The sequence below is a fragment of the Mesoplodon densirostris genome, chromosome 3 (assembly GCF_025265405.1).
Source record: "Mesoplodon densirostris isolate mMesDen1 chromosome 3, mMesDen1 primary haplotype, whole genome shotgun sequence".
Classification (NCBI taxonomy): domain Eukaryota; kingdom Metazoa; phylum Chordata; class Mammalia; order Artiodactyla; family Ziphiidae; genus Mesoplodon; species Mesoplodon densirostris.
Genome location: NC_082663.1, coordinates 44,398,371 through 44,425,852, shown reverse-complemented (window position 1 = coordinate 44,425,852; position 27,482 = coordinate 44,398,371). Strand labels below are relative to the sequence as shown.

The 27,482-nt window shown below is 37.1% G+C and overlaps 1 protein-coding gene across 2 annotated transcripts in view; it reads left to right on the top strand.

The window, feature by feature from the left end:
- The first annotated feature begins 400 nt into the window (after positions 1–400).
- The window catches only part of IL6ST (interleukin 6 cytokine family signal transducer), a 49,471-nt gene continuing 22,389 nt past the window's right edge, over positions 401–27,482 (top strand). For both annotated transcript variants that reach the window (XM_060092895.1, XM_060092896.1), the window contains exons 1-6: positions 401–635; positions 15,005–15,083; positions 20,673–20,978; positions 21,882–22,002; positions 26,112–26,278; positions 26,826–26,980. In XM_060092895.1, the coding sequence (XP_059948878.1) occupies positions 15,020–15,083; positions 20,673–20,978; positions 21,882–22,002; positions 26,112–26,278; positions 26,826–26,980 (813 nt within the window). In that variant the 5' untranslated portion in view covers positions 401–635; positions 15,005–15,019. The remainder of the gene's footprint in view (positions 636–15,004; positions 15,084–20,672; positions 20,979–21,881; positions 22,003–26,111; positions 26,279–26,825; positions 26,981–27,482) is intronic.

Sequence of the window (27,482 nt, the reverse complement as noted above, 5' to 3'; positions counted from 1 at the left end):
CGGCTGTCCCTAGCGGCTCTGAGTACCCTGGGGAAGGCCTCGAAGGGAGGCCGAAGAGGCCGCGGCAAGAACGGGGGACGGCAGGCGCGGGCAGCACCCGGACTTCAGTTCACGACCCCGTTATTCCACGGAAAAATGGAACATTCTGCTCCTTCCGCCGGCAGAGGGGAGGTGGGGAGAACCCTTCGATCTCGTCTGGGAGAGGCGACGCGGACGCAGCGACCCGAATCCGGGACGCCAGGAACCGTGTTACGGGAATCGCAGCCGCTCGGAGGGCCTCCCCATCGCCTTCGGGCAGCCGCTGAGCCAATGCCGGCGCGCGTCGGGTTTCGCGGGCGCCAATCAGCTTACAGATGCCATGTCCGGGGGCGGGGCTTTACGGGGCGCCGCGGGGCGGGGTCGGGGGCGCGTCGCCCCGCAGCGGGAGGAGGGCCGCGTGCCGCGTCTGCGGGAAGGAGCCGGGAGGGACCCGAGGCCAGGGCGAGGAGGCTGCAGGCCCGCGGAGCCCCGTGGGGAACGCACGGACGCAGCTGAGCTGGGGGCCGCGGCTGCCGGGCGAAGGGCCCGGCCCAGCCTGGCGCCGAGGGGGACGTGCCCTGTGGACACGCGGAGGAGCGAGTCACCGCGGCCTTTAGGTGAGGAGGGGCCGTGGTCGAGTTGAAGGGCCGTGTAGCGGGAGGGGGAGGGCTGCGTCGGGGCGGCCAGGGGACCTGGCACTCGAGGGGGCCACCCTTCTCCGGGAGAGGGGCGCCCCGACAGCGCGCGCCCCAAACTTCTTGTTATCCCAGCCTGGAAATCCCCACATTCCTTCCTCTCCCTGTTCCCACACCTCCGAATTTGATCTCCACAACTTTATCACGTAGATTTAAGTACAAGCCTCACTTCCAACACCACACACACACACACACGCGCGCGCGCCCTTCTGGACCATACCCCTTTGTGGTTACCAAATCCCCACATTTTCCCCAGTCCTCTTTCCATCTCCCCTTAAATTCCACTAGTCCCGCACTTGACCCTTCATTTTCAACTCGGAGGTGAATTTTCTTTCCCCAAAGCCATCTTTTCATACTTAAATGGTAACGTTTCAACGTTGCTGAAAGTTACACCATACTTATACAATTAACAAACTAATGTCTCTTTTCTTCTTTTGATCGCTTACATGGCCTGGCCCTAATGGGCCCCGCATACCACTGTATCGTAAAGGCACCGAATTCTGTCTTTTTAAATTCTCTCACCCCCTCCCCCAAGTTTAAAGATGATTCCAAGTAGCAAGATTCTGTTTTTCAGTATTTTTTCAAACTGAAAAAAAATCACAGCTTAAAAATAAGACCTGCCACTTCTTTTCTTTTCTTTTCTTTTTTTCTTCAGAAGGAAACCCATTTCGGTTTAATTTGTGTAGTATTGGGCATTTCAGCGATTATACTGCTTTAAAATAATTATTTGTTAGAATGCCAGGATGAATAGTCTAAAAGATCGGAGTGTTTGGTTTAGTCAGTGCTGTAAACAAACCCTTTAGACTGTGTGACTGCCAGCTTCAAGTTGGAACAACTCTTAATTTGAAACTACTCAGATCATAATATGAGCTATTCGCCATTATCATAATTTCTTAAATTCATGTTAATTTCCTATTTGGAAGTATTTTTTAACTGTAAGCTGGAATACTACAATATTAGAACCAACTTGCTATTAAGTTAAATCGTGCTTTCCAAATATTTCTCTTTGGGGACAATTTTGAACACTTGTTTTTAATCACAAGTGGAAGAAAAAAATCACAGGATGGAGAAAGTGTCAGAAAAGGAGGATAAATTTTGTAGTACAATTTTTCTTTCATCCCAATTCCATATTATTGACAACATTTGTTTAATTTTCTCATAGGTAATTTAGAATATTATAAATACACAGCTAATTTAATACATTTTCTTAGGTAATGAAAAATGTGTTCAGTTATTTACGAATTGCCGTGTTTTCAGTTTATTTAAAATTTTTCCAAGGGAATTTGCATTTCAGTTAAACGTTAGGGTGGATGTCGATTATCATATATACCTGTGAAGTAGGTGTTACAATACCCACTTTATAGAGAAGGAAACTGAAGCTCAGGGTCCCTGTGAAACCTAGATCTATGTAATTGCAAATCCTGTACTCTCAATCAGTCACTGTGTCGTGTTAACACATTTCTCATAGAGGATCCCCTGCTACAATTTGGTTTGGGAACTTAAGAACTCCCCAAAACTCTTCTGTAGGGAGGGTTTTTTTTTTCTCCCAGAAGCTGTTTCAGAGCAGCTTATTTTAATGGGAGTCAGAATTCCCTGGCACTAATACATTTGCAGCTTGGCTCTTAGAGAAGCATGGAATGTTCTCACAGTCTTCTCCACTTATTTGATTACAGAGACATCTTGATCAGAGTTGAAGTTTCTACTGAGCTTTATTATTTTACATAACAAATACTAAGCACTTAGTACTTGCTGTAGGAACGGACAAAGATGCATGAGTCGTCCTTAGGACCTTCAAAGAGTTTACAGAAATTGGTTAGACATTTTGTGAAAAATGACAAGGATGCAAGGCAGTTTTAATTGTATGCAGAGTGATACAGAAGATGCTATAGGTGTTTAAACTAGGGAGTAACCATTTAAGAGTTGAAAGGATCAAAGGATTTAACAGAGGTCAGCCTTGACACCTGGGTAAGATTTGGATAAAGGGAAAAATGAAAGGAGCCCATTCCAATAGAGGTATATGTGGAAAGGGTCAGAAATAATCAAGGTATAGTAATTATAATAGTCAATATATGTGTAATGCTTATTTTCTGTCAGTCACTGTTTTGAACACTCTGCTTATATTCATTTAATCTTCATAACCTTATGAAGTAGATCTTACTATTCTCCTTTTATAAAGAAGGAAACCCAGGCATAGAGAGCTTAATTAACTTTCCCAGTGCCACACGACTATTAAGTGGTAGATCCAGAATTTATACCTAGACAGCCTGGCTTCAGAATCTGAGCTCCTAAGGATGGTAAATATACTACCTCTTCATATAGTATACTTGAGTGACAGTTAACTAGAATAATATGGCCATTCCAGAAGGTCTTTTAAAACCCACTCTTAATTGTCCACTATGTGCTTCAGAGTATGTTAGATTCTCAGGATATCAAGACATATAAACAAAAATTACAATACAGTGTTATGAATCCTGTTAGGGAACTGTATACAAGTGCATTGGGAGCAAAGATGTTTGTGGGAGTGGGGGGGAATTCCACAGAAGAGATGATGTTTCATCTGAGATATAAACAGTGCAGAACAGTTTGGAGAAAGACATTCTAGAGCCAGGGAATAGCATTTGTAGAAACCCAAACTCTGAAATAGTAAAGTGTGTTAGAGAAAGTCTAGTAGTTTGCTGTGACTTGAGCTTAAAGTCTGTAGGGGTAGCTGGTAGGGCATGATAAAAGGTAAGACCAAATTGTGTATGGCATGGTGAAGTCAAGTAAAATGAAGAGCTTAAATATTTGCTTTGCATTTGGGAAACTACAAGAATAATTTCAGCATGATCAGAGTAGAAACCAGATTGCTCACTGTTTTCTCTAGAGCTTGAGGGCAAAATCAGAGTAGAGAGTTTTGGTTTTTTTAGAATAGATTTAAATATTGAAGAAGATAGATTGGGCAGGCACACTGAAACCAAATTTTAGGTTCTTAAATAGCTGAAATATTTGGCATTATTATTCACTCTTTAAAAAGCTTTTGAGGAAAAGAGTGACAAGTTTAAAGTATGCTTAGAGAGATTTCAGCTATCAATAATAATGTTCAGAATGATTTGGAGGGAAAAAAGAGACTTGAAGCAGGAAGGCAGTTATAAGTATTGAGGTGAGCAGTGCCTAAATTAGGTTGGTCATGGTGGAGGGTAGAAAACACAAAACAAGTGGGAAGGATCATGAAGGAAGACTGAATAAGATTTGTAACTGAGAAAAGCTATAATGTAATGGATAGGCAAGAGGCAATGATGAACCCCATCGTCGTAGGAAATTCAAGAAGGGTGAGTGTTTTTAGATGAGGGGGAAAAAAAGTACTGTGATTTTTTTTTAAGTGCATGCATTTATGTATTTATGTGGGCATGAGTATGTGTATATGTGTACGTTGTTTTTAGACCTGTTAAGCTTATTTGAGTCAGAGGCAGAATATCCAAGATGATGATACATAACTGAAATTAGAAGAAAGATCTCAGTCAGAATATTTGAAATTATTTTGTGTGAAGGTAGTAGTTGAAGTCATACATTTTTGAAGAAGTTGGTATTTTAAAAGAATAGTAGACGCCAAATACTTTTGGGTACATTCATAGCCAGAAGATAAAACCTAGCAGAGAATTCAGTGAAGGAGACAGTAAAGTAAATAAAGGAAAGAATATAACCACAAGATATGGTTACATAGAAACCAAGAGATATGAGAAAGTCAGAAAGCAGAGGTGGTCAACAATGTGAAATGCTTCAGAAATGCTTGTGATATTGTCACAATGGCTACAATCTCTTTTTTATTCTATCTAGTATATCTTAGTGAGATTTAATGAGAAGTGTTAGCCAATTGACATGAGTAAGAAAGCTACATCTCTTGAAATGTGGCTATAGTATAGATCATTGTTTTAAAGCTGAATGTATACATACCCATAGCAAGAGCTTCATTCCTTTCAGCACAATACATCTGTTGCCCTGTTAAAATTTGAATATTCAACCTCCAAATTGTCATTTGCTCTTGATCCAAATTAATCAGTTTCACCCTTTGCTCTAAGGTAGATTCGTTTTATCATTACTTCTGAATAATGCATTTCATACTGGTCTTCTGCACAGTCTGTTTTTGTTTGGATGTTCTGTTGTGTGTGTTCCCCTACGCACTCTCCCTAACACAAAATGTTTCCGGCAGCACAGCTCTGGTTTGTAGACTGGCGTGCTCTGGGATTGTGCCATTGGTGATCCACAGTTACAGAGTCAAAGGTGGTGTGTAGTTCAAGTGTATGCTACTGTCTCTGTCCAGAAAACCTTTACTCGTACTTCATGATGGGCTGTCCTGGACCCTGTCTGAATTGGGTATTCTTTATGCTCCGGTAGTACCCTGTGCATATTCCACCTCTCTAAACTGAATTTCTCAAGGGCAAGAACTGTTTACTTGGCTTAAACTATATTTGTAATGTTTTATTTCTTAAGCTATGGTGAGAACATGGATGGTCATCAAAGTACTCTTGAAACCTTTTCATAGATCTCAAACAGTCAAAGATAATTTGTAAAAGACCTTCTCTAACTATAAGGTCATAAGCATACTCTGTATTTTCTTCTAGTAGTCCTACAATTTTACTTTTGCATTTATGTCCTTAATCAATCTGGAGTGTATGTATCTGTGATGAAGTAGGACTCTTTATTTTTTTGCTTGTGGAGCCAGTTGTCGCAATACTATTTATTAAATAGTCCTTTATTTCCCCAGTGATACCAGTAGCTTTTTTCCCCATAAGATATTAAATTCTTATATATACTTGGGTCTGTTTCTGTATTTTTTGTTTTGTACTTGATTTTATTTTCTATTCCTATGCCAACGCCATGTTTTAATTACTATAACTTGATAGTATATCTTAATAGATGGTACATCAAGTATTCTGTTTTTTTCTTTTTGAAAATTGGCTTTTGGCCATTTTCTAATATTTTATGTGAAATTTTAAATTGGTTTGTAAAGTAAACCACTTTGCAATTTGGATTAAAATTGTATTGCATTGATATATTAATTTGTGAAGAACCGATATCTCCCCCCCATATATATATATATATATTTGTTCCATGAGATTGAAGTCTTACTAATGAACTTTTTAGTAAAGTTTTATAGTTTTCTCCATAAACTATTTGCATTGTTCTGATTTAATTGTTTTTCCTAGATATAGTTTAGTTTTTGGTGCTATTGCCAATAGGATTTTTTTCTATTACATTTTCTAACTGGTTATTGCTGAGAGAGGGGTTTTTTGGTGATCTTTTGTTCAGCTGTTATGTTAAACTCTCAGTGGTTCTAATAGTTTGTTACTTGATTCTCTTTGTTTTCATATCATCTACAAGTTTTTCTTTTTCCATTTTTATATCTTGTTTTTTGTTTATTATATTTTTGTTTAAGCCTTCTAGAACAATGTTGAATAAGTGATGACATCAAGCATCTTGTTTGAATCCTGACCTTAATAGGAATGCCTTTAATTTTTATCTTTACATATGATGTTTACTATAGGTTTCTGATAAAGTACTGTGGCAGCAACACCAAGAGCTGCACTGATAAAGCTGTTAGCATTTACTGAGTATGTAGTATATGGCAGATGTATACTACACTGCACTCGGTGTATACTGACTTATTTAATCTTTTTTTTTAACATCTTTGTTGGAGTATAATTGCTTTACAATGGTGTATTAGTTTCTGCTTTACAACAAAGTGAATCATCTATACATATACATATATCCCCATATCTCCTCCCTCTTGTGTCTCCCTCCCACCCTCCCTATCCCACCCCTCTAGGTGGTCACAAAGCACCGAGCTGATCTCCCTGTGCTATGTGGCTGCTTCCCACTAGCTATCTGTTTTACATTTGGTAGTGTATATATGTCCATGCCACTCTCTCACTTCGTTCCAGCTTACCCTTCCCCCTCCCCTGACTTATTTAATCTTGACAAAAGTCCTATGAAAGTAGGTGGTGGGGTTATCCTTATTTTACAGTTAAGGAAAATGAAAATTAGGGATATTAAATAACTTGCCTAAGATGTTTTACAAAAAATAGAGGAGCTGGAATTTGAATACAGGCAGTCTGATTACAGAGTCCATCCTCTTATCTACTTCATGAATATAAAGATGGTCTCTTTCAGTCTAGTTTTCTAATACTTTGTTGTTATTTAAAAATTGTAGCTGAACAGTTGTTGAATATTATCAGATGCTTTTCAAGCATCTAGTGGAATGATTGTGTTATTTTTGTCTTTAATCTATTAGAAAATATAGCGGATAACATTGGTATCTTTTCTCATGTTGAACCATACTTGTATTTTTAGGCAAAATACTTGTTAGTATTTATGGCTTTTTTTTTCTTTTAAATGTATTGCTAGAACAAATTTGCATATGCTTTATTTAGGTTTTTTCACACCAATTCATAATAGTTTGACAATAGTTTTCTTGTGTAATCCTTGTTTGATTTGGTATCCAAATGACTCTGCAACTTCTGGCCAAAACGGGGAAACAAGGATAAGGTTTACCCTCATGTCTGAAACAACCATAAAACAGAAAAAATACAGAGATAATCAAGACACTAGACTCTGGATGATGAAAGGCAATGATCTTGTGAGATGGGAAACAAATGAGGTAGATCCTATGATTGAACTAGCGTACTACCTTGAGAGAGTTTCCAAACCATGTCAGAGGTTGGGGAAATCTAGGCTAAGCTCAGTGGATACTCTCTGAATTGAAGAACATGGCTGGAGTTCATAGAACAGAATACTGGAGAATCTTGAAACTCTTGAAACAAGAGAATTCTTGAAAGCTTCAGAGTCCCCTTCAGTTATTTAGCTGAGTGCATGCATATAAAGAAACTACCGGGACTTCCCTGGCAGTCTAGTGATTGAGACTCCACACTTCCACTGCATCAGGTGTGGGTTCGATCCCTGTTCAGGGAACTAAGATCCCATATGCCATGAAGCGCAGCCAAAACAAAGCAAACAAAAAACAACAACAAAAAAGAAACTACTGAGAAAGAAGCTCATGAAAGGATTAGAGGTAACAGTGCTTAATGATTCCACAGGGTTAGGAATTGTGCCTGTCCTCACCAGCCAGATTGAAAACCATCTTGATTCATGAGACATTGGATAGAGTATACAGAAGGGTCTTGTGTCAGTAGTAGGGAATAATTAGTCCCAGAATAAGCACTGCTCCAATCCCACCCAACTTATCTTTAAAAACAAGACCCGAAAGGATCAGACTGTTTTCAAGTAAGTTAATAACTGTGTCCTGGAACAGGACAGGCTTCTGTGTTCAAGAATCTTTAATAGGAATACAAAAGTATCCAACACACAGCAAGGTAAAATTCACAATGTCTGACATTTAATAAAAAATTACCAGGTATGCAAAGAAGCATGAAAATATATGTATTAGAGAAAATTCAGTTAATCAAAACTAACCGAAAGCTGACACGTTATAATTATCAAAGACACTAAAGTGGTTGCCATAACTGTGTTCTATATGTTCAAAAAGTAGAGTTATGGAAGATATGAAAAAGACCCAAATTAAACTATGCTAGGTATGATTTTAGATACTAGGAATATAGCAAGGAGCAAAACGTACAAAATTTCCGACCTCATCTGCTCACATTCTATTTTGGGGACACAAACAGTGTATTAGTTTCTTAGAGCTGCTATAACAGAGTACCACAAACTTAAAACAAATTTATTCTTTTAAGGTTCTGGAGACCAAAAGTCCTTCTGAGACTCTGGATAGAATCCTTTGCCTCTTCATAACTTCTGATAGTAGCTGATAGTCCTTGACATACCTTGGCTTACAGCTGCATCACTCTAATCTCTGCCTCTGTTGTCACATGGCATTCTTCCTGTGTATTTCTGTCTCATAGCAGACACCAGTCATATTATAGTAGGGCCCCACCCTACTCCAGTATGACATTTAAAAATATATTTATTTATTTATTTATTTTTGGCTGCATTGGGTCTTTGTTGCTCTGTGTGGGCTTTCTCTGGTTGTTGTGAGCAGGGGTATTCTTCGTTGCGGTGCACGGGCTTCTCATTGGGGTGGCTTCTCTTGTGGAGCACGGGCTGTACGCGCGGGCTTCAGTAGTTGTGGCTCATGGGCTCAGTAGTTGTGGCGCGCAGGCTCTAGAGCACAGGCTCAGCAGTTGTGGCACACGGTCTTAGTTGCTCCACAGTATGTGGGATCTTCCCAGACCAGGGCTCAAACCCGTGTCCCCTGCATTGATAGGCGGATTCTTAACCACTGTGCCACCAGGGAAGCCCCCTAGTATGACATCTTAACATCTAATTACATCTGTAACAGCTTTATTTCCAAACAGGGTCACATTTTGAGGTACTGGGGGTTAGGACTTCAACATATCTTTTGCGGGGACACAACTCAACCCGTAACAGACTATAAGCAAAGTAAGTTAATTAAATAGTATTTTAGAACAGGGGTTGGCAAACTATGGTCTGCAGACTAAATCCAGCATGCATTCTCTTTTTATAAATAAAGTTTTATTGGAACTCAGCCATGCCAGTTTGTTTACATACTGTCACTGACTGCTTTTGCACTCCAAAAACAGTTTACTAGTTGGTTGTCACAGAGACCTGAAGGCCCACAAAGCCTAAAATATTTATTATCTGGCCCTTTACAAGAAATGTTTGCCAGCCTATTTTAGAAGGTTAAGTGCTAGTGAGAAAAAACAGGAAAGGGAGGATATGCAATGTAGGCTAGTCAGAAAAGACTTGTATGAGAAGGCGAATTTGAGCAAAGGCTGTAACAAGGAATTAATCTTTATGTACTGACTTAGAAAGATGTCCAATATGTAGTGTTAAGGGAAAAAAAAGTTACAGAACATTTTTGTGATCCCATTTTTGTACACTGATAAAGTATATATTTATACAATATAAAGTTATACACATAGAAATTTTGTAAAATTATACACCAAATTGTTCACAGTTATCTTGATGGGATTATAGGGGATTTTCACATGACATATTGTCAGTTCCTATTCATTTGAAAGTTTTAAAATAATTATGTATTTTCTTTGCATTTAAAAATATCCTTTTTATAGATTAAATTTCTTATATGTTATTAAATTATATCAAAGGTTTAACGTGTGTGAAACAATAGTGGGGGATTCAACTCCTTATCTGAGTTTGAAGTTATCTTGTTACATTTCAAAGAGGAACGACCGCTCCTTATGCTAGAATTTAACCTAATACTGAGCAGATTTTAAAATGAATTTTTACATCTGTGTGCATATAATAATTTGGCGGTTGAGGAGTCAGTAGCCTTAACTTACTGCTAGTGGAAGACAAAAGGTATGATTTTGTGTAAGATTTGCTTTAACTGCTTTTATCAGATTCAACAAAATGTTCCTTTCACATGTCTATGACATACATGGATATCAAGGAGGTTTGGATTAAGCATGGGGGAGCCAATAATGTTTCCAAGTACGTAGCAAAACTACACTAGGATACTTGAATACTCTTATACAAGTGTTTATGGGAGTGCTTTATACTGAAACTCAGAAGATATCTAAAGTGAGATGCTTTCTCAAAACCTGAGAGACCAGTAGGTGGCAGGAATTTAAGTACACATATAAAAACTTGTCAAAACTGTCTTTCTAAACAAGACCCTCCTCTCTCTACCGTGAGACCCAACGAGAAGAGTAGGACATTTAGAAGCAGAGGACTTAGTTTCAAATCCCTGCTCTTTCACTTACTAATTTTGTGATTTGGGTAAGTACCTTACCCTGTCTGAATTTTTGTTTTTTCTTTTGTAAAGTTCCAATAATTAATCCCTGCCTTTCCAAACCCAAGAATGTACAATTCCAAGAGTGAACCCTAAAGTAAGCTAGAGATTTTAGGTGACTATAATGTGTCAGTGTAGGTTCATCTTTGGTGAAATGTACCATTCTGGTGAGAAGTGATGTTAATAATGCAAGAGGCTATACGTGTGTGGGGACAGAGGGTCTGTGGGAAATCTCCTTACCTTCCTTTCAATTTTGTTGTAAACTTAAAACTACTGTTAAAAAAAAAAAAAAACTTTAAAAAAATAATAAAATAATGATCCCTGCCCTATCCACCTGCTTCTCTAGGATGTTGGGAGAATCAAGTGAAATAACTTACATGAAAGCAATTTGTGTAATGTGAAATAGTATACAAGTATTAGTTATTATGAATTCATGATTAGTACTAATGGAATAGAACAGAGTTGGATAACTTTTTTTTTTTTAATGTTGAGCCTTCTTTTTTAATTTTTATTTTATTTTTATTTTTGGCTGTGTTGGGTCTTCGTTTCTGTGCAAGGGCTTTCTCCAGTTGTGGCAAGCGGGGGCCACTCTTCATCGCGGTGCGCGGGTCTCTCACTGTCGTGGCCTCTCCCGTTGCGGAGCACAGGCTCCAGATGCGCAGGCTCAGTAGTTGTGGCTCACGGGCCTAGTTGCTCCGCAGCATGTGGGATCTTCCCAGACCAGGGCTCGAACCCGTGTCCCCTGCATTAGCAGGCAGATTCTCAACCACTGCGCCACCAGGGAAGCCCAGAGTTGGATAACTTTCTAAATAATTAATTTGATAATCAGTTAATGTAGGCATGACTGACTTTTTGCGAATTTATCCATAATAACACTACTGTGTATGACATGATGTAAAAGGTACCATATTGAAATTTCCCCATCCTGATCCCTGCTCAGCTTATTTATTCAACAAATATTACTTTGCCTTCTATTTGGCAGTCGTAATTCATCTACTGTTCTACAGTTATAGTAGTACTGTTTCTATAGTAATAAGGTTTATACTGACAGTCTTCCTCACATGCAACGTAAATCTAAATTTATTATTCTTTTTCATTCTATCCTAATTTTTTATCAAATTAAAAGGGGAAAAAACTCAAAAATTACAATCCATAGGAATAAAAATAATTTATAAAGGGTTAAACTATTAAATTTTTAACAATTAAACTCCACTACTTTTTCTCCCACTTAAAACATCCATGGAAATTAAAGTAAGAACAAACAGCTATAAGGATAGCTTTGGATTTGTTCTAGTTTTTTAGCTAAATCATCCATAAACTTTGTTACTTTAACATTAATAGTAGTGAATTATTTATGACGCATCTTTTTTTTTTTTTTTTTCTGTACGCGAGCCTCTCACTGCTGCGGCCTCTCCCGTTGCGGAGCACAGGCTCCAGATGCGCAGGCTCAGTGGCCATGGCTCACGGGCCTAGCCGCTCCGCGGCACGTGGGATCTTCCCGGACTGGGGCACGAACCCATGTCCCCTGCATCGGCAGGCGGACTCTCAACCACTGCGCCACCAGGGAAGCCCTATGATGCATCTTATGCCTCCTTTCAACACATTACCATATTGAAACCACCATAGTTGAGGAATTGCTGCTGTAGAACAACCGCTTAGTTCTTGGAAAAATCCTTTCCTGTATCTGTGGTTAGTGGTCATGTTTTGGCTTCACAGAACCTTCCAAAATAACATGCAAATTTCAAGGAAAATCAGTATATACAATATGTGCTTGTAATATATGCATAGAATATTCTGCAAGAGATGAGGAGAAAGGATAGTGCTAATAATAGAATTTTAAATTGATTATCTGCTGTCAACAGAATGAAAGGGGAAAAATAAGCAGAGTACTATCAATTCAATCAATTTTAAAACAAGATAAGCCCCCAAATGAAGTGGACTATATTGCATATAATATTTTAGATAGTATCAATACTATTGTGTCTCCATCTCTTAGGTTTGGACTATAACATCAAGTTCCTTAATAGATGTTCCTTTATCACATTTCAATGACAATCCTTTAAAAAGTAGGAAACATTACTTTCTAACTGTTAAAATGCGAAACCTACCTTTGCCTGTTTTTCCTTTTACTTGTGTTTCATGGCACTGCTCACATAAATCTAATTGCTTTGAAGTAATCAAACTTTCATGGGACTTCTTGTTTCAGAGTTTTGTTATAAGACTATAGTACATAAATAGAAAGATTGCCAGTTTTCAGAACTATAAAGAAACCTCTCTACAGTGTGAACAAGGTACTTGGTAGGGTAGGTGGTCAGGATGACATGACCACATACCACTCTACCAACACGCTCAGATATTTTTCTTTTCTGTTGTTTTGATGAACAGTTGAATGATGTGGTAGATTTTTCTACTCTGGGACTATTTAAAGTTGGGAAGTAAGGAATAAAATAGGTGGAGGAAAATGCATCCTGCAACTTAGTTCTTTTATAGCTTTACCTGAGACAGTCTAAACAATTCATTATCAAATTATTTTGTTATAGAGTGACTGTTACCTGGTTAGGGAGTATAAAAGTATTTATATTTTGTAAAATGATACTATGTTTCAAGTGTAGTACTATGAAGCCCTCATCAAGAAGTTAGTAGTTTTATCTTAGAGAGATACACATTAAGTACTTTTTATTTAAATTATATTTATTTTCTATTTTCTACTGAAGCCACAGGGTACAACATTGGAAAAGGTACAAAGAGCACACTGTAGAGTCTCCCTCCCACTCTAGTGTCTCAAACAGCCAGTGGCAGCCAGTATTTGAATTTTTATCCTTCTAGAGATGTTTTATGCACATATAAGGAAATGAGTATATGTTTTGCCTTTTTTGTTGTGTTTTTGCCCATAAATAACAAATACACTGTTGTATACCTTAGCAATGTATTTTAGATATGATTCTATATCTGTACATTTTTTTAATGACTACATGTATACTGTGTTTGGATATGCCATAATTTACCTAGTCCCCTATTCATGAACATTTAGGTTGCTTCAGCTTTTTACTATTAAAAAGAATGCTGTAGGGCTTCCCTGGTGGCGCAGTGGTTGAGAGTCTGCCTGCCGATGCAGGGGACACAGGTTCGTGCCCCGGTCCAGGAGGATCCCACATGCCGTGGAGCGGCTGGGCCCGTGAGCCACGGCCGCTGAACCTGCGTGTCCGGAGCCTGTACTCCGCAACGGGAGAGGCCACAACAGTGAGAGGCCCGCGTACCGCAAAAAAAAAAAAAAAAAGAAAGAAAAGAATGCTGTAGTGAATAACCTTGTACATGTGTTGTTTTGCCCATATTCATAGGATAACATACTAGAAGTAGAATCATTAGATTCAAACGTACATGTACTTTAATTTTGACTGATAGCGCAAAATTGGCCATACACCTTGTCTGGGTAGGGTTTTTGTTTTTAACTGAGGTCTCATTTACAAACAATAAAATTCATAGTTTTAGGTGTACAATTTGATGGGAAGGTTATGCCAGTTTATAACTGGCAGTGTATGAGAATGCCTTTATGTCATATTCTCATAACGCTGTTGGTAACTTTTTAGTTTTTATATTTTTGCCAGTATTCAAGGTGAGAATGATATTGCAATCGTTTTGTTTGTTTTATTATTTTTACTAACTACAACTTGTATACAATAAAGTTCACAAATCATAAGTGTACGGCTCATGTTCAGTATCCCAGAATGCTCCCTTCTGTCCTCCCACCACCTTCCCTCCAAAAGAGAACCACTATTCTGACCTATCCCCATAGATTAAGTTAGCCTGTTTTTGAACTTCATATAATTGTCAGTGTCAATGCTGAGGCTTATCATGTGCTTTTAACTTGGTACAGAACTGCCAGATTGTTTTCCAAAGTGTCTGTATCATCTTGCATTCCTGTCTGGGTTGTTTTAATTTGTATCTCACTATGAGTGAGGTTGAAAGTATTATTTCATATATTTGAGTTACTTGTATTTCCTTCTCTATAAACTGCCTGTTCAGCTCATCTTGCCTGTTTTCTTCTAAACAGGCAAGATGAGGTGTTGGAATTTTTTTTAGTGATTTGTAGGCATTCTTCTTATGTCAGGAGATATTTTTGGTCAGGCTATGAATTACAAACTCTTTCCCCCATTTTGTCGATTATCTTTTGAAGTTGCTAATGCTGGGTTTTGCCATGTAGAATTTTGTCTCTCTGAAGCTCTCAGTCTCACAGAGTATTTACTAATAGTGCAAGACTTCATAATACGGAAACAGAATTGCTCTTTTAATTAACCTTAAAGTATAAATTGTTTCCCAGTAATATTTTATGTAGCCATAACTTTAGTGGGAATAAAGAAAAATATTCTGAAGACTTCAACTTGTTTTCTGCGTTCTCATAAGGATTTTACCACCTTTTAGAAAACAGCTATACAATGGAAACAAAAGAGCTTTAGAAATTGTCTGAATTTATTATGTGTAGTAAGAGTAAAAATATTTAAAATAATATTACATGTGTCTTTTACAGAAATATCTATGCAAGATGTTGACATTGCAAACTTGGATAGTGCAAGCCGTGTTTATTTTCCTCACCACTGAATCTGTAGGTAAGGTTCATGAAATATACTACCTCCCAACCCCACAAATTAGGTTTGTGTATTTTTGTATAATTACATAATTAAGCTTATGTTGAATAATTAATTATGCTTATATATTTATTCTTTCTAGGATCATTATTGAGAGAATGATGTTGTCTTAAAAATGAATTTAAGAAGTAAAAAATACTCTTGATAAATTATAATTTGTATAATTTGAGTTGAAACACTCAATTACTCAGTAATCCTAAATCCTGTTTAGCTATACTAACAGTAACTTTAACGTAGAGAAGGAAAAAAGGGGTTTATTTTGTTTGTTTTTATAAATAAAGAAATAGGAAATTTGTTACTTTTAGCACTTCACTCCTTAACCTTCACTCCAGAGGTGTCACTGAGCAGCAGTGTGATTGTGATAACAGAATAAAGAGGTCACCTAGAGCAGTACTGCTCATACTAGTCCACAGCCTGTTTGAGAACTGGTTGTTTTTGGTCCACAATGAGATGAGTACAGAAATTAAGAATAAATGTTTAGAAACTCTTTTAACAATTTGACATAGCCGTGACATCCAAGCATGTGATCAGTGGACTTGTCCCACTGAACATGAATATAAAACAAAAGTATAAGTTTGTGAAAGATTGGGAGAAGAAAACCTAAACTGATCCTTCACCACAGATAGTTTGAGAAGCACTGCTCTAAGTCAAACCCTCTTCAAGTTCAAGAATGCAGCCTCTTTTTAAACAGTTGAATTATACAAACCTTATGTTGAAATTTTTCCTTATTTAAGTCTTTCCTAGTCTTGAACCCAAATTTTCTTCCTTGTAACTTTTTCTCATTAATCCTAGAAATCCTTCTATAGTAGGCCCACTTTCCTTTCCCATGTTCAACTCTTCAAGTATTGAAGGACTGCTTTTCTGTGTCTATAACCCCTCTCTTCCCCAAACTAAATTTACCTAATTATTCTTTTATAGGACTTGGCTTCCAATCTCTATGTGCTGATTACCCTCCTGACTCTTCTCTTAATTTCCCATATCACATTTAAAATATAATACCATCCCACCTCTCCTACTTAGCAACTATGAAACTTTAGCCAGTCACTTAATCTATGTCTCAGTTTCCTGATCTGTAAGATGGGGATAATAACGGTCCGTAACTCCTAGGGTTATTGTGAGAATTAAATGAGTTAATACACAGGAGGCATTTGGGCAGTGCCTGGCCCACAGTAAGAATTATTTAAAAGGATAGTAATAATATATTTATTATTATTTTATATATTTATTATTTTATTATTATTATTGAATAAAATGCACTTAAGAAAAAATAAATGTATCAGAACTAGACATGGTCTGAGTATAGTGATTTTATTACATACTTTGATCTGAACATTATTTTTATTAAAGCAACATAGTTTTTTGCCCACTAAGATACACCATAGTTTCATGTTAAGCTACCTACCAGTCAGTGAAAATTCTCACATCTTTTTTTTTAAATTTGATTTATTTTTGGCTGCGTTGGGTGTTTGTTGCTGCACGCGGGCTTTCTCTAGTTGTGGCAAACGGGGACTACTCTTCGTTGCGGTGCGTGGGCTTCTCATTGCGGTGGCTTCTCGTTGCAGAGCACGGGCTCTAGGCACACAGGCTTCAGTAGCTGTGGCGCACAGGCTCAGTAGTTGTGGCTCGCAGGCTCTAGAGCACAGGCTCAGTAGTTGTGGCGCACGGACTTAGTTGCTCCACAGCATGTGGGATCTTCCCGGACCAGGGCTCGAACCCGTGTCCCCTGCGTTGGCAGGCGGATTCTTAACCACGGCACCACCAGGGAAGCCCTCTCAGATCATTTTCACATGAGTTACCTTTTAAGCCATTTCTCCCTCACATATTTATTTCTTATCAACCTAAATAGGAGATAATTTTCTCTCTTGCAAAATCCATTAGCCTATCAGTCTAATCTTTCAACATAATTTTGAATCCTAATGTTATCATCCAAATTGTTGGCAATCCATTATAGTCTTGTCCTTTGCTGATTTGATAAATGTGTGTGTGTCTCTCTCTCTGTCTCTCTCTCTGTTTTCCCCCAAGTTGTTGATGAAAGTGTTGAAAATAACAGGACTACATTATCTATTGCTGCCACGCAGATTACTCTAAAACTTCAGGCCTTAAAATGACATTACTTATTATTTCTCATGGTTTATGTGGGTCAGGAATACAGACAGGCACAGTCAGACTGATTCTTCTTTGCTCTGATGTCTGGGGCCTCAGCTAAAATATTCAAAGATCGGGGGCTGGAATCATCTGAAGGCTCATTTACTTATATGTCTGGTGTTGATGCTGGCTGTAGACTGTGGGCTTTGCTGAGGCTCTTGGCCAGAATACCACACGTGGTCTCTCCACGTGCCCTTGGCTTCCTTGCATGTGGCTGGGTTCCAAGGGCAAATGTCCCAAGAGAAAAAGAGAGCTAGTCAGAAGTTGTATTTTTTTGATGATCTAGCCTTGGAAGTCACTTAGCACACTCTGTTGGCTGGAGCAGGCATAAGCACCCTTACAGATCTGAGGACAGGAGGGGAATACAGACCCCATTTCTTTGTAGAAGGAGTATCAGTCACTTTGTAAGCTGAGCATGTGCAATGGGACACATATATAGGTATGACCTTTGTTGGAAAATACAGTCTGCCCCAAGGACTGAGGGCAGGCACTTCAGCATACTACTTAAGTCTCCCTCTCATTGATATTTTTAGTCAGTGATTTTTTTATGTATGAGTAATTGACCAATTAAAAATCTATTAGTTTGAAGCTATGAAATTTCTGTTTTTGTAGATCAAGAATAGCTAAATATCAGCAGTTTCATAATGTTCATTCTAATATCTGTTTTGTTTTTGGTTTTTTAAATAAATTTATTTATTTTATGTATTTTATTTTTGACCTCATTGGGTCTTCGTTGCTGCACGCGGGCTTTCTCTAGTTGCAGCGAGTGGCAGCTACTCTTCATTGTGGTGCATGGGCTTCTCATTGTGGTGGCTCCTCTTGTTGTGGAGCGCGGGCTCTAAGGTGCACGGGCTTAAGTAGTTGTGGCGCATGGGCTCTAGAGCACAGGCTCAGTAGTTGTGGCACACGGGCTTAGTTGCTCCACGACATGTGGGATCTTCCCAGACTAGGGCTCGAACCTGTGTCCCTTGCAGTGGCAGGCTGATTCTTAACCGCTGTGCCACCAGGAAAGCCCCTAATATCTGTTATAGTATATTCTAATCCACAGTTCTTCATCTTGACTACATGAATATCCCAACTAACTTTATTAAATACCTTTATTTAAATTAAAATACTCTCTTTTTAAAATTTGATCTCAAGTAGCCTATAAAAATGGGTTTAGTTTGGTATGGGGTGGTTTCAGTGAGCCTGTGTTTCACTTTGAAAACTGGAACGTTTGCCCATTTCTAGTATTTCTCTTATTCTATGTGATTAAAAATTGTTATTTAGTCTCTGGTTGTGTCTTAATGTTCTTTAGTACTCTGAAGTATATTTCATAGGTACTGTTCCCTCTAAATATTATAGAGAAAGTAAAACAGGAATGATTTTACCAAGGAATAAAGTAAGGTCAAGGGAGTTTTAAGGACTGGCTCAGTATCACAAGGTAACCTATTAGTATGCCACAAGATAGAAATTTAGAGTAGTTTGTGCACTGGGACTTGCCATAGATGTGTATAAATAATGGCAAGGTCATGTAAATAGGCCACATCATAGGTTTTGAAACAAAGAAATAAATATTCTGACTCTGGGCCTTATGGGTTTTATGAGAGGTGTGGAATAAGAAGATAATTGTTTAGCTTTTTAAAGTAGTTTGATCCTTTGTGCAGTCTAACTTGGGACCAAGTTGGGAATTGGAAGAATCTGCCTGATACTTGAGGTTGACTCGGTAAAAGTATCTCAGTGTTCTTTATAAAATAAAGTGTTGAAGTAAATGATCTCCAAGGTTTTTCTCAGTTTCGTAATTCTCTGATTCTGTATGTCTTCTACCTTAACTGCTAGAACTAGTCACCTCTAAGAGACCCTTCCAGACCCCATCAATGTGACTAGATTACTTGTCTCTGGAGAGTAGTAGTAATGATGATAGGCTACCATTTATTGGAGGCCTGTTGAATACCAGGCGTTGTAGTAGGTTCTTTACATAACTAATTTCTGATCTCAAAAATCTTTTCAAGATAGCCGTTATTAGGGAGGGTGGGGGGGAGGGAGACACAAGAGGGAAGAGATATGAGAACATATGTATATGTATAACTGATTCACTTTGTTATAAAGCAGAAACTAACACACCATTGTAAAGCAAGTATACTCCAATAAAGATGTTAAAAATAAATTAAAAAAAAAAGATAGCCATTATTAACTTCATTTTCCGAGTGAAGAAATTGAAGCTCAGATAGAACTTCACATCCCGTTGGTAAATGGGATTCACCAGAGAAAGCTGCCTTAAGTTTCTAGACAGTGAGAATAGAGAAAGAGAATAGAATCATGCCAAATATTTGAGAATTTTATTCTGATCGTAATAGATAGCCATTAAATAATTTAAAATAGGGAAATGGCATATTCATTTTTGAACAGTAACTCTGGCAGCTGTACGTAAGATGAACTAGAAGGAGGTCAGATTGTGGTATAATATGATGGCCTAAGCACCAGCAGCCAAAATAGGGTTGATGAGAAGAGGTTGATATACATACTAAGAATACAGAAGACTCAGGGGAGGAAGCTAATTAGAGAGAGGGGACTACAAGGTTATCCGGCCTAGATGGCTGGATGGGAGTGGTGTTGTTAGCAGAGGTAGAGAAATAAGAATAAGAAAGAGTAAATTTGGAAGGGACTATGATGCATATAGCTTTAGACATGTTCATTTTAAAGTACTTACAGAATATCTCGGGTGGATGTCTTATAAGCCATTGAAAACTTAGGAAGTTAGAGCCAGAGACAGGGGTTTAGATGTCATCAACATGGAGTAGGTGATAGGTAAAGCATATGGTTGTATTTTAATTTTTTATACAATTTGATTTTTTGTTTTTTAATATGAGATTTTACCCCATATACTTATTGTGAAAACCAATGTATTTGGCCATCTTATTCTAGTCTTTCTGTTTTTTACTGCTCCCTTGCTCTTTCCTTTTTGTCTGATTTTGATATATGAACAATGTAGACTATCTTTCCATGCCCCCATTCGCAACTCCAAAGGAATTCAGGACTGGCGAAGAGCAGAGACCACTGCCTGTCTTCTGGAGAGTCTAATTTAGATGCTGGGTCTGAATCGAGGAACAGGATTGGGGGCAGAGCAAATATCAATCATGCTGCAGGCAGACTGTTTCCTAAACAAAGTTAAAATAGTATAAAAAGGGCTAACGCTTGCATAGGTTTTTTTTTTTTAATTCAGCTCCATCTGCCATATAATTTGTATATTTCTTTACAAATTTAGACATTAAATTCTGATCATATTAAGTTTCACAGTGTTTCTTCTTTTTTTGTGTCTTTAGAGATATTTTAATGAAGATTGAGGAACTGCATTGATACAGAATATCATTTTGTACTAGAAAAATTCAGTCCATTTTTATATTTTCTGTTATTGTTCCTTTTCAGGAGAACTTCTAGATCCATGTGGTCATATCCACCCTGAATCTTCAGTTGTACAACTTGGTTCTAATTTCACAGCAGTTTGTGTGCTAAAGGAAAAATGTATGGATTATTTTCATGTGAATGCTAATTACATTTTCTGGAAAACAAACCATGTTATTGTTCCTTTTGAACAATATACTGTCATAAACAGAACAGCATCTAGTGTCACATTTACAGATATATCTTTATTAAATATTCAACTCACTTGCAACATTCGTACATTTGGACAGATTGATCAGAATGTTTATGGAATCAGAATAATTTCAGGCCGTAAGTGTTTTACTTTTTTCTTATTTCAGACTTTGTCATGACTGTTGAATTACAACTTTAATGTCTGTTGTCTATTGGTCTTTATGAAATGCAGAAACTGTCAGCTCAGTGAGTTTTGGACTTTTTTTTTTAATGAGCTTAGAAGTAGAACTGCATTTGCATTACAAATATACAAAAAACCTAAAGAGTAATACAAGTTTTATATTTTTCCTGAAAGCCAAGTATCTGTCAGTTTTCTGGAAAATTATTTTGACATTAGACACCCCCCAAAAATGTTGAATTGAAATCTGTGACTGTATTCATAGTAAGTTTCAATTTCCCTTAGTTGCTGAGAAAATGCAGTGTAAAGCAACTACCTAAAGAAGGTGAATAAGTACTGGAGAGAGTCCTTCTTCCGTGTTGAGGCAAATAAGTAAACTTAGTATGATCCAAGAATGGATTACCAAATTTGTGGATCACCTAAAACTATAATTTTGGCATTTGCTTTTCCTCCAGCAGAGTTTGGGAAGGCAATAGGGAGAGAAATATAAATGAATCATTTTTACTTCTATTTAATTGCCTCTTCCTAACATTCAAATATTATTTTAAAATACATTTAATGGGGAAGTCAGTTGATAATGCTATCCAGCTATAAATGAAAGTAGATTTTGTGTAGAAAATTAATTTGAAACATACCTATTAATGATAATTATGATAGAAAATGTATGTTACTATCGAAAAGATTTGAATTTAAATAGAAAAGAAATTAATTTTTTAGTCACCAGTCTTTCATTATGTCCTTTTTTCTTGGGTTTATTTTTTTCTATCTAATTTAGGTTGTTTTAAATGTCTGGAGTAGTATATAAATTGCATGTTATTTGTGAATATAAAGCTTTTTGAAAATTGCTAATTTCTCCCTTTTAGTGCCTCCAGAAAAACCTAAAAATTTGAGTTGCATTGTGAACGAAGGAAAGAAAATGATGTGTCAGTGGGATCCTGGAAGGGAAACGCACCTGGAAACAAACTACACTTTAAAATCTGAATGGCAAGTTATTTTAAATTTGTTATGCATTGAATTTATTAAGTTAGCCTTTGGTGCTAGAATTTTTATTTTGTCAAGTAGTAATACTAAATGCAAAGTTTTAAACATTTTATTTAACTCTTTATTTTAGAACATCTGAAACATGAAAGTAGAAAGAATTGTGTAAGAAATCCTCATGTGCTCATCATCCAGCTTCAATAATGATCCGCTCATGACCAGTCTTATTTTATATATACCCCACCCCAGATTGCTTTAAAGAAAATCTAGACATCATATCGTCATATCCATAAATATTTTAGTACATCTATCTAAAAGATAAGGACACTTTTTTAAAAAACATGACGACATACCCAAATGAAATTGAACATACTTTCATATTGTCACATTTTTAATCAGTGTTCCGATTTTCCCGGTTGTCTCATAGATATATGTATGTATTTTTACATTTGTTCAAGATGTAAATAACCACCATATATTGCCAATTCATATGTCTTGTCTCTTAACCGTAGTTTCCACCTCTCTCTCTCTTCTTTCTCTTTGCAATTCAGTTATTAAAATAATGGTTACACATTATTTAATACATTCCTCTGTCCCTTTATTTCCTAAAACTTGTCATTAGATCTAGACTCTTAATCAGATTTTCTTTTTCTTTTTTTTGAAAAATAATTCATAGGAGTGATGTGTACTTCCATTAGGAACAACCACATAATGTTTGATTGTTTTTCTTATGCTAAGTTTGAGCAATGGTTTCGGGTATTATAAAATTCCCCATTAGTTTTTTTTCAAACATAACGAAAAGTTGAAAGAATTTTACAGTGAACGTTTATACATACTCATTACCTAGATTCTACAATTAACATTTTACTAGATTTGCTTTATCACATACCTGTTTATCTGTGCATCTTTGTCTCCATCTACCAATCTCTTTTTTTAATGCATTTCAAAGTGAGTTACAGACATTTATGTACTTCACCCTTAATCACTTCAGCATTTACACCATTAATTAGATTAATTAACTAGATGTTTACAAAAACAGGAACGTTTTTGTTTTTAGGTAAAATTTATGCATCAGTATCTCTTGGGACTTCCCTTGCAGTCCAGTGGTTAGACTCCACGCTTCCACTGCAGGGGGCACGGGTTCGATCCCTGGTCAGGGAACTAAGATCCTGCAAGCTGCATGGTGTGGCCAAAAAAGAAAAAAGAAAAGAAGAAAATTTATTTTTCTCTCAAGATATACTTACATATCTTAAGTGTATTATTCAGTGAGTTTTGACGAGTGCATATACATCTGTCTAACTTAAACCCCTGTCAAGATATAGAACATTACTGTACTATTACACCCTCATGCCCCTTCCCAGTCAATCCCAACAACCACCCTATTTCACCACATTCCACAAGGCGACTACTTGTCTCATTTCTTCCCTATAGACTTTTGCCTGTTCCAGAATGTCATATAAATGGAATCATAAAGTATGTGCTCTTTTTGTGAAAGGATTAATGACTCAGCAGAATGGTTTTGGAATTTAACCATGTTGTTTCCCATTAGTTTTTCACTTAAAGGTTTGAGCATTCATCAGTGATCATTATTTATATATGAGGTACAAAATAATGGTATTCTATCCTTTTCTTCTTTTTTTTTTTTTCACCCGAAATACTTAAAGAAAGCTTTTCTCCATCAACTATTGGTTACCCTGAGGTACAGTTCATATAAGAGAAGCAAAATGGTGTTAATATTTTCCCTTTATTAACCAGTTTTATAAGTTGGTTCCCTACCATCCTCCAAAGGTAGATGTAAGGGGTTTTTCTCCTCACTATGGATTCATATTTAAGCATATTTGATGTGTTTTAATCCATTACAGTTGTTATTCTTCTTAAACTTAAATCGTCCCATCTTTGGTTAGTGGGAACTTTTCAAATTGGCTTATTCTTTTGACACAGCTTCATTAGTCTTTGATAGCTTCCTGATTTCTGAAGTGACATGATGTTCCAGGTTCATCTTAATATCAACCATTTCTGAAGTAGTCATGGTTCCAGTTAGTGTGAAGTACTATTTAGAGACTACAGTCTGGGTGTTGGGAATCTCATTGCTACTGGGTTGTTGTTTCTAGGCTTTTTCAGTGGAAAGAGCTAAGAATGTTTTTAAGATAAAATACATCATGAACTCATACTGGTATTTCCAATTTAAAAGCCAGACTATAGGTTTTTACTTAATTCTGTCTAACATCTACATAGCCTTTCTTCTATGCTGAAAACCTTAGTTCCCAGCAACACCAACATAATTATTCATTTGCTTTATTCCACAGTAAACAAAACAGCTACAGAGTAACAATTCCAATATTAGCACCAACAATGTGATTACTAAAAAGAATTTTAAGGTTGTTTTTCTCTCACTAAGGACATAATTAAGTTACTCTTTTAGAGTTACTTGAAATAGTTCCTTTCTGTGTGTTACACTACCAACTCAATACAAGAATTCATATACTTCATTTTGCTTTCGTTTTTTTGTGTTTTCTTGTGTTTGTGTGTGTGTGTGTGTGTGTGTGTTTTCGTTATGCGGGCCTCTCGCTGTTGTGGTCTCTTCTGTTGCGGAGCACAGGCTCCGGATGCGCAGGCTCAGCAGCCATGGCTTACAGGCCCAGCCACTCTGCGGCATGTGGGATCCTCCCAGACTGGGGCACGAACCTGTGTCCCCTGCATCGGCAGGTGGACTCCCAACCACTGCGCCACCAGGGAAGCCCTTTGCTTTCGGTTTTTAAGAATTTTCTTCGTTGTGTAAAATAATAAATTAACCCACACAAATTTCTAAGACAAGATATGTTCACAGAGGTCTCTGTTCCCTGTGTCCTTTACCTTATTTCCTCCCTTCCTCTAGAGCAAGGGTCCCCAACCCCCAGGCCACGGACGGGGTCTGTGGCCTGTTAGGAGCCGGGCCGCACAGCAGGAGGTGAGCAGCAGTCAAGCGAGCGAAGCTTCATCTGTATTTACAGCCACTCCCCATCACTCGCATTACTGCCTGAGCTCCACCTCCTGTCAGATGAGCGACAGAATTAGATTCTCATAGGAGCGCAAATCCTACTGTGAACTGCACATGCGAGGGATCTAGGTTGCGAGCTCCTTACGAGAATCTAACGCCTGATGATCTGAGGTGGAGCTGAGGCAGTGATGCTAGTGCTGGGGAGCGGCTGCAAATACAGATTATCATTAGCAGAGAGGTTTGACTGCACAGAGACCATAATAAACCAACTGCTTGCAGACTCACATCAAAACCCTATCAGTGAGTGACAAGTGAAAACAAGCTCGGGGCTCCAGTTGTATAATTATTTCATTATATATTATTGTAATAATAATAGAAATAAAGTGCACAATAAATGTAATGTGATTGAGTCATCCTGAAACCAACCCCCCCACCCCCGGTTTGTGGAAAAATTGTCTTCCACGAAACTGGTCCCTGGTGCCAAAAAGGTTGGGGGCTGCTGCTCTAGAAGTTACCTGTTTTGGTTTGGTTTTGATGTATCCTTCTGTTTTAAAAAATAGCAAGTATATATATAAATATTCTTAATTGATACATAATTTAAACATATGTGAGTAAATATAGTCACATCACTTGAAATCTTACATGGTGATAGAAATCAGAAAGTGGTTGCCAGGGTTTGACTGGAAAGGGATTGAAGGAATTTTCTGGGGTGATAGAAATTCTTATCCCTACCCTATCACCTCCTAGCATACTGTGCTTAAAGAAAGACATTGCTGGTACAGTAAAGATTTTGTTTCAGGAAAGGAAAGAAACAGTACTAATATCACAGGAAATGAATAATTTTTAGAGAAAGGTCAATGGGGATAGAGCATAATGTTCTAAATGTTCTCGGAGTAAAATTTTGAAAATAATTTTGTGTTTTAAGATATAGATCAAACTTAGTTTTAAAGAAAAACAGGTGAACTTTTAACAAATTTTGTTTTTAGTGTTCAACAGTTTATTCTAAACTTATTGGAATTAACTTTTTTATTCTAAGCTATAATAATCTGGGTCTCAGCAAACTCTTTTCAATAACCTTTTTCACTCTAATTTTTTCAAATCTATTTTTAATGACTGATTCTACCATTTTTGTATTTAGGGCAACAGAGAAGTTTGATGATTGTAAAGCAAAACGTGACACCCGCACCTCATGTACTGTTGATTATTCTCCTGTGTATTTTGTTAACATTGAAGTCTGGGTGGAAGCAGAGAATGCTCTTGGGAACGTTACCTCAGATCATATCAATTTTGATCCTGTAGATAAAGGTAGTTATAAACCTAAATTTGAGAATTTATTAGAATATACAGTGGTTTATAAATTAGTTTTAAGTTAAATTAATGTAGAAACAAGCATTTATTTTATCTTAGTGACTTTTACAAATTCACTTTATCAACAGCATTAAAAATAATTTGGAAAAAGAAAAATATCCATAATCCAACCACACTCACAGCTGTTTTCACTTTGACTATTATCTTCTGGTATTTGTCCAAATATCAAACATTTTATAGCATTGTAATCATAAGATACATGTTCCATTTTTATTCTTTTTTAAATTTCATATATCATAAATACTTAACTGTCTTTTAATATCTGAACCTGAAAAGATTAACACACATAATAAGCTGACAAGGAAGAAAACTAGAGTTTCTTTAGGAGCCTTTCCTTTCCATTATAATAGTATGGCATAGCATTGCTTTTAGAGAAATTATTTCATTTGGTGAGAATAAAAGAATACTGTGAAATAAAATCTAAAGAGTATATTTGACTTTGTATAAGAAGTTATAATCTATTGGATCTATTTTATTTCTTCAGTGAAGCCCAATCCACCACATAATTTATCAGTCAGCAACTCAGAGGAACTGTCTAGTATTTTAAAATTGACATGGATCAACTCAAGTATTAAGAGTTTTATAAGACTGAAATATAACATTCAATATAGGACCAGAGATGCCTCAACTTGGAACCAGGTAAATTGAAAGTTACTGTTTATTCAAAGTCTTTCTTGCAACCCACTAACCTAAAAATCCCAATCATTTTCTGAATGTCTTAAGTTTCTGGTTATGTGAAGTATTTTGCTTGACACCTTTTCTAGATCCTGTATCTCAAGCAAGGACCAACAGGAAGACAGCCAGATAGAAAATACAGTTTTGCTCAGTAGAGTAGCTTTTAAGTGAAATATGGAAGTGATGCAGGATGATAGGGTATAGCATTTTTGACAAGAGGTGAAAGGACCACAAATAACAGGAAGTAGATTAAGTAGAGGAGTAAAAATGAAGAGATTATGCAGATAAGGTAGAGCAGGAGTTAGCAAATTCAGCCTGTCATCTGTTTTTGTAAATAAAGTTTTCTTGGAACACAGCCACACACATTTGTTTACATATTGTCTCTGACAGTTTTTGTGCTACATAGAAAGAGTTGAGTAGTTGCAACAGAGACCGTCTGGCCCACAGCCTAAAATGTTTACAATCT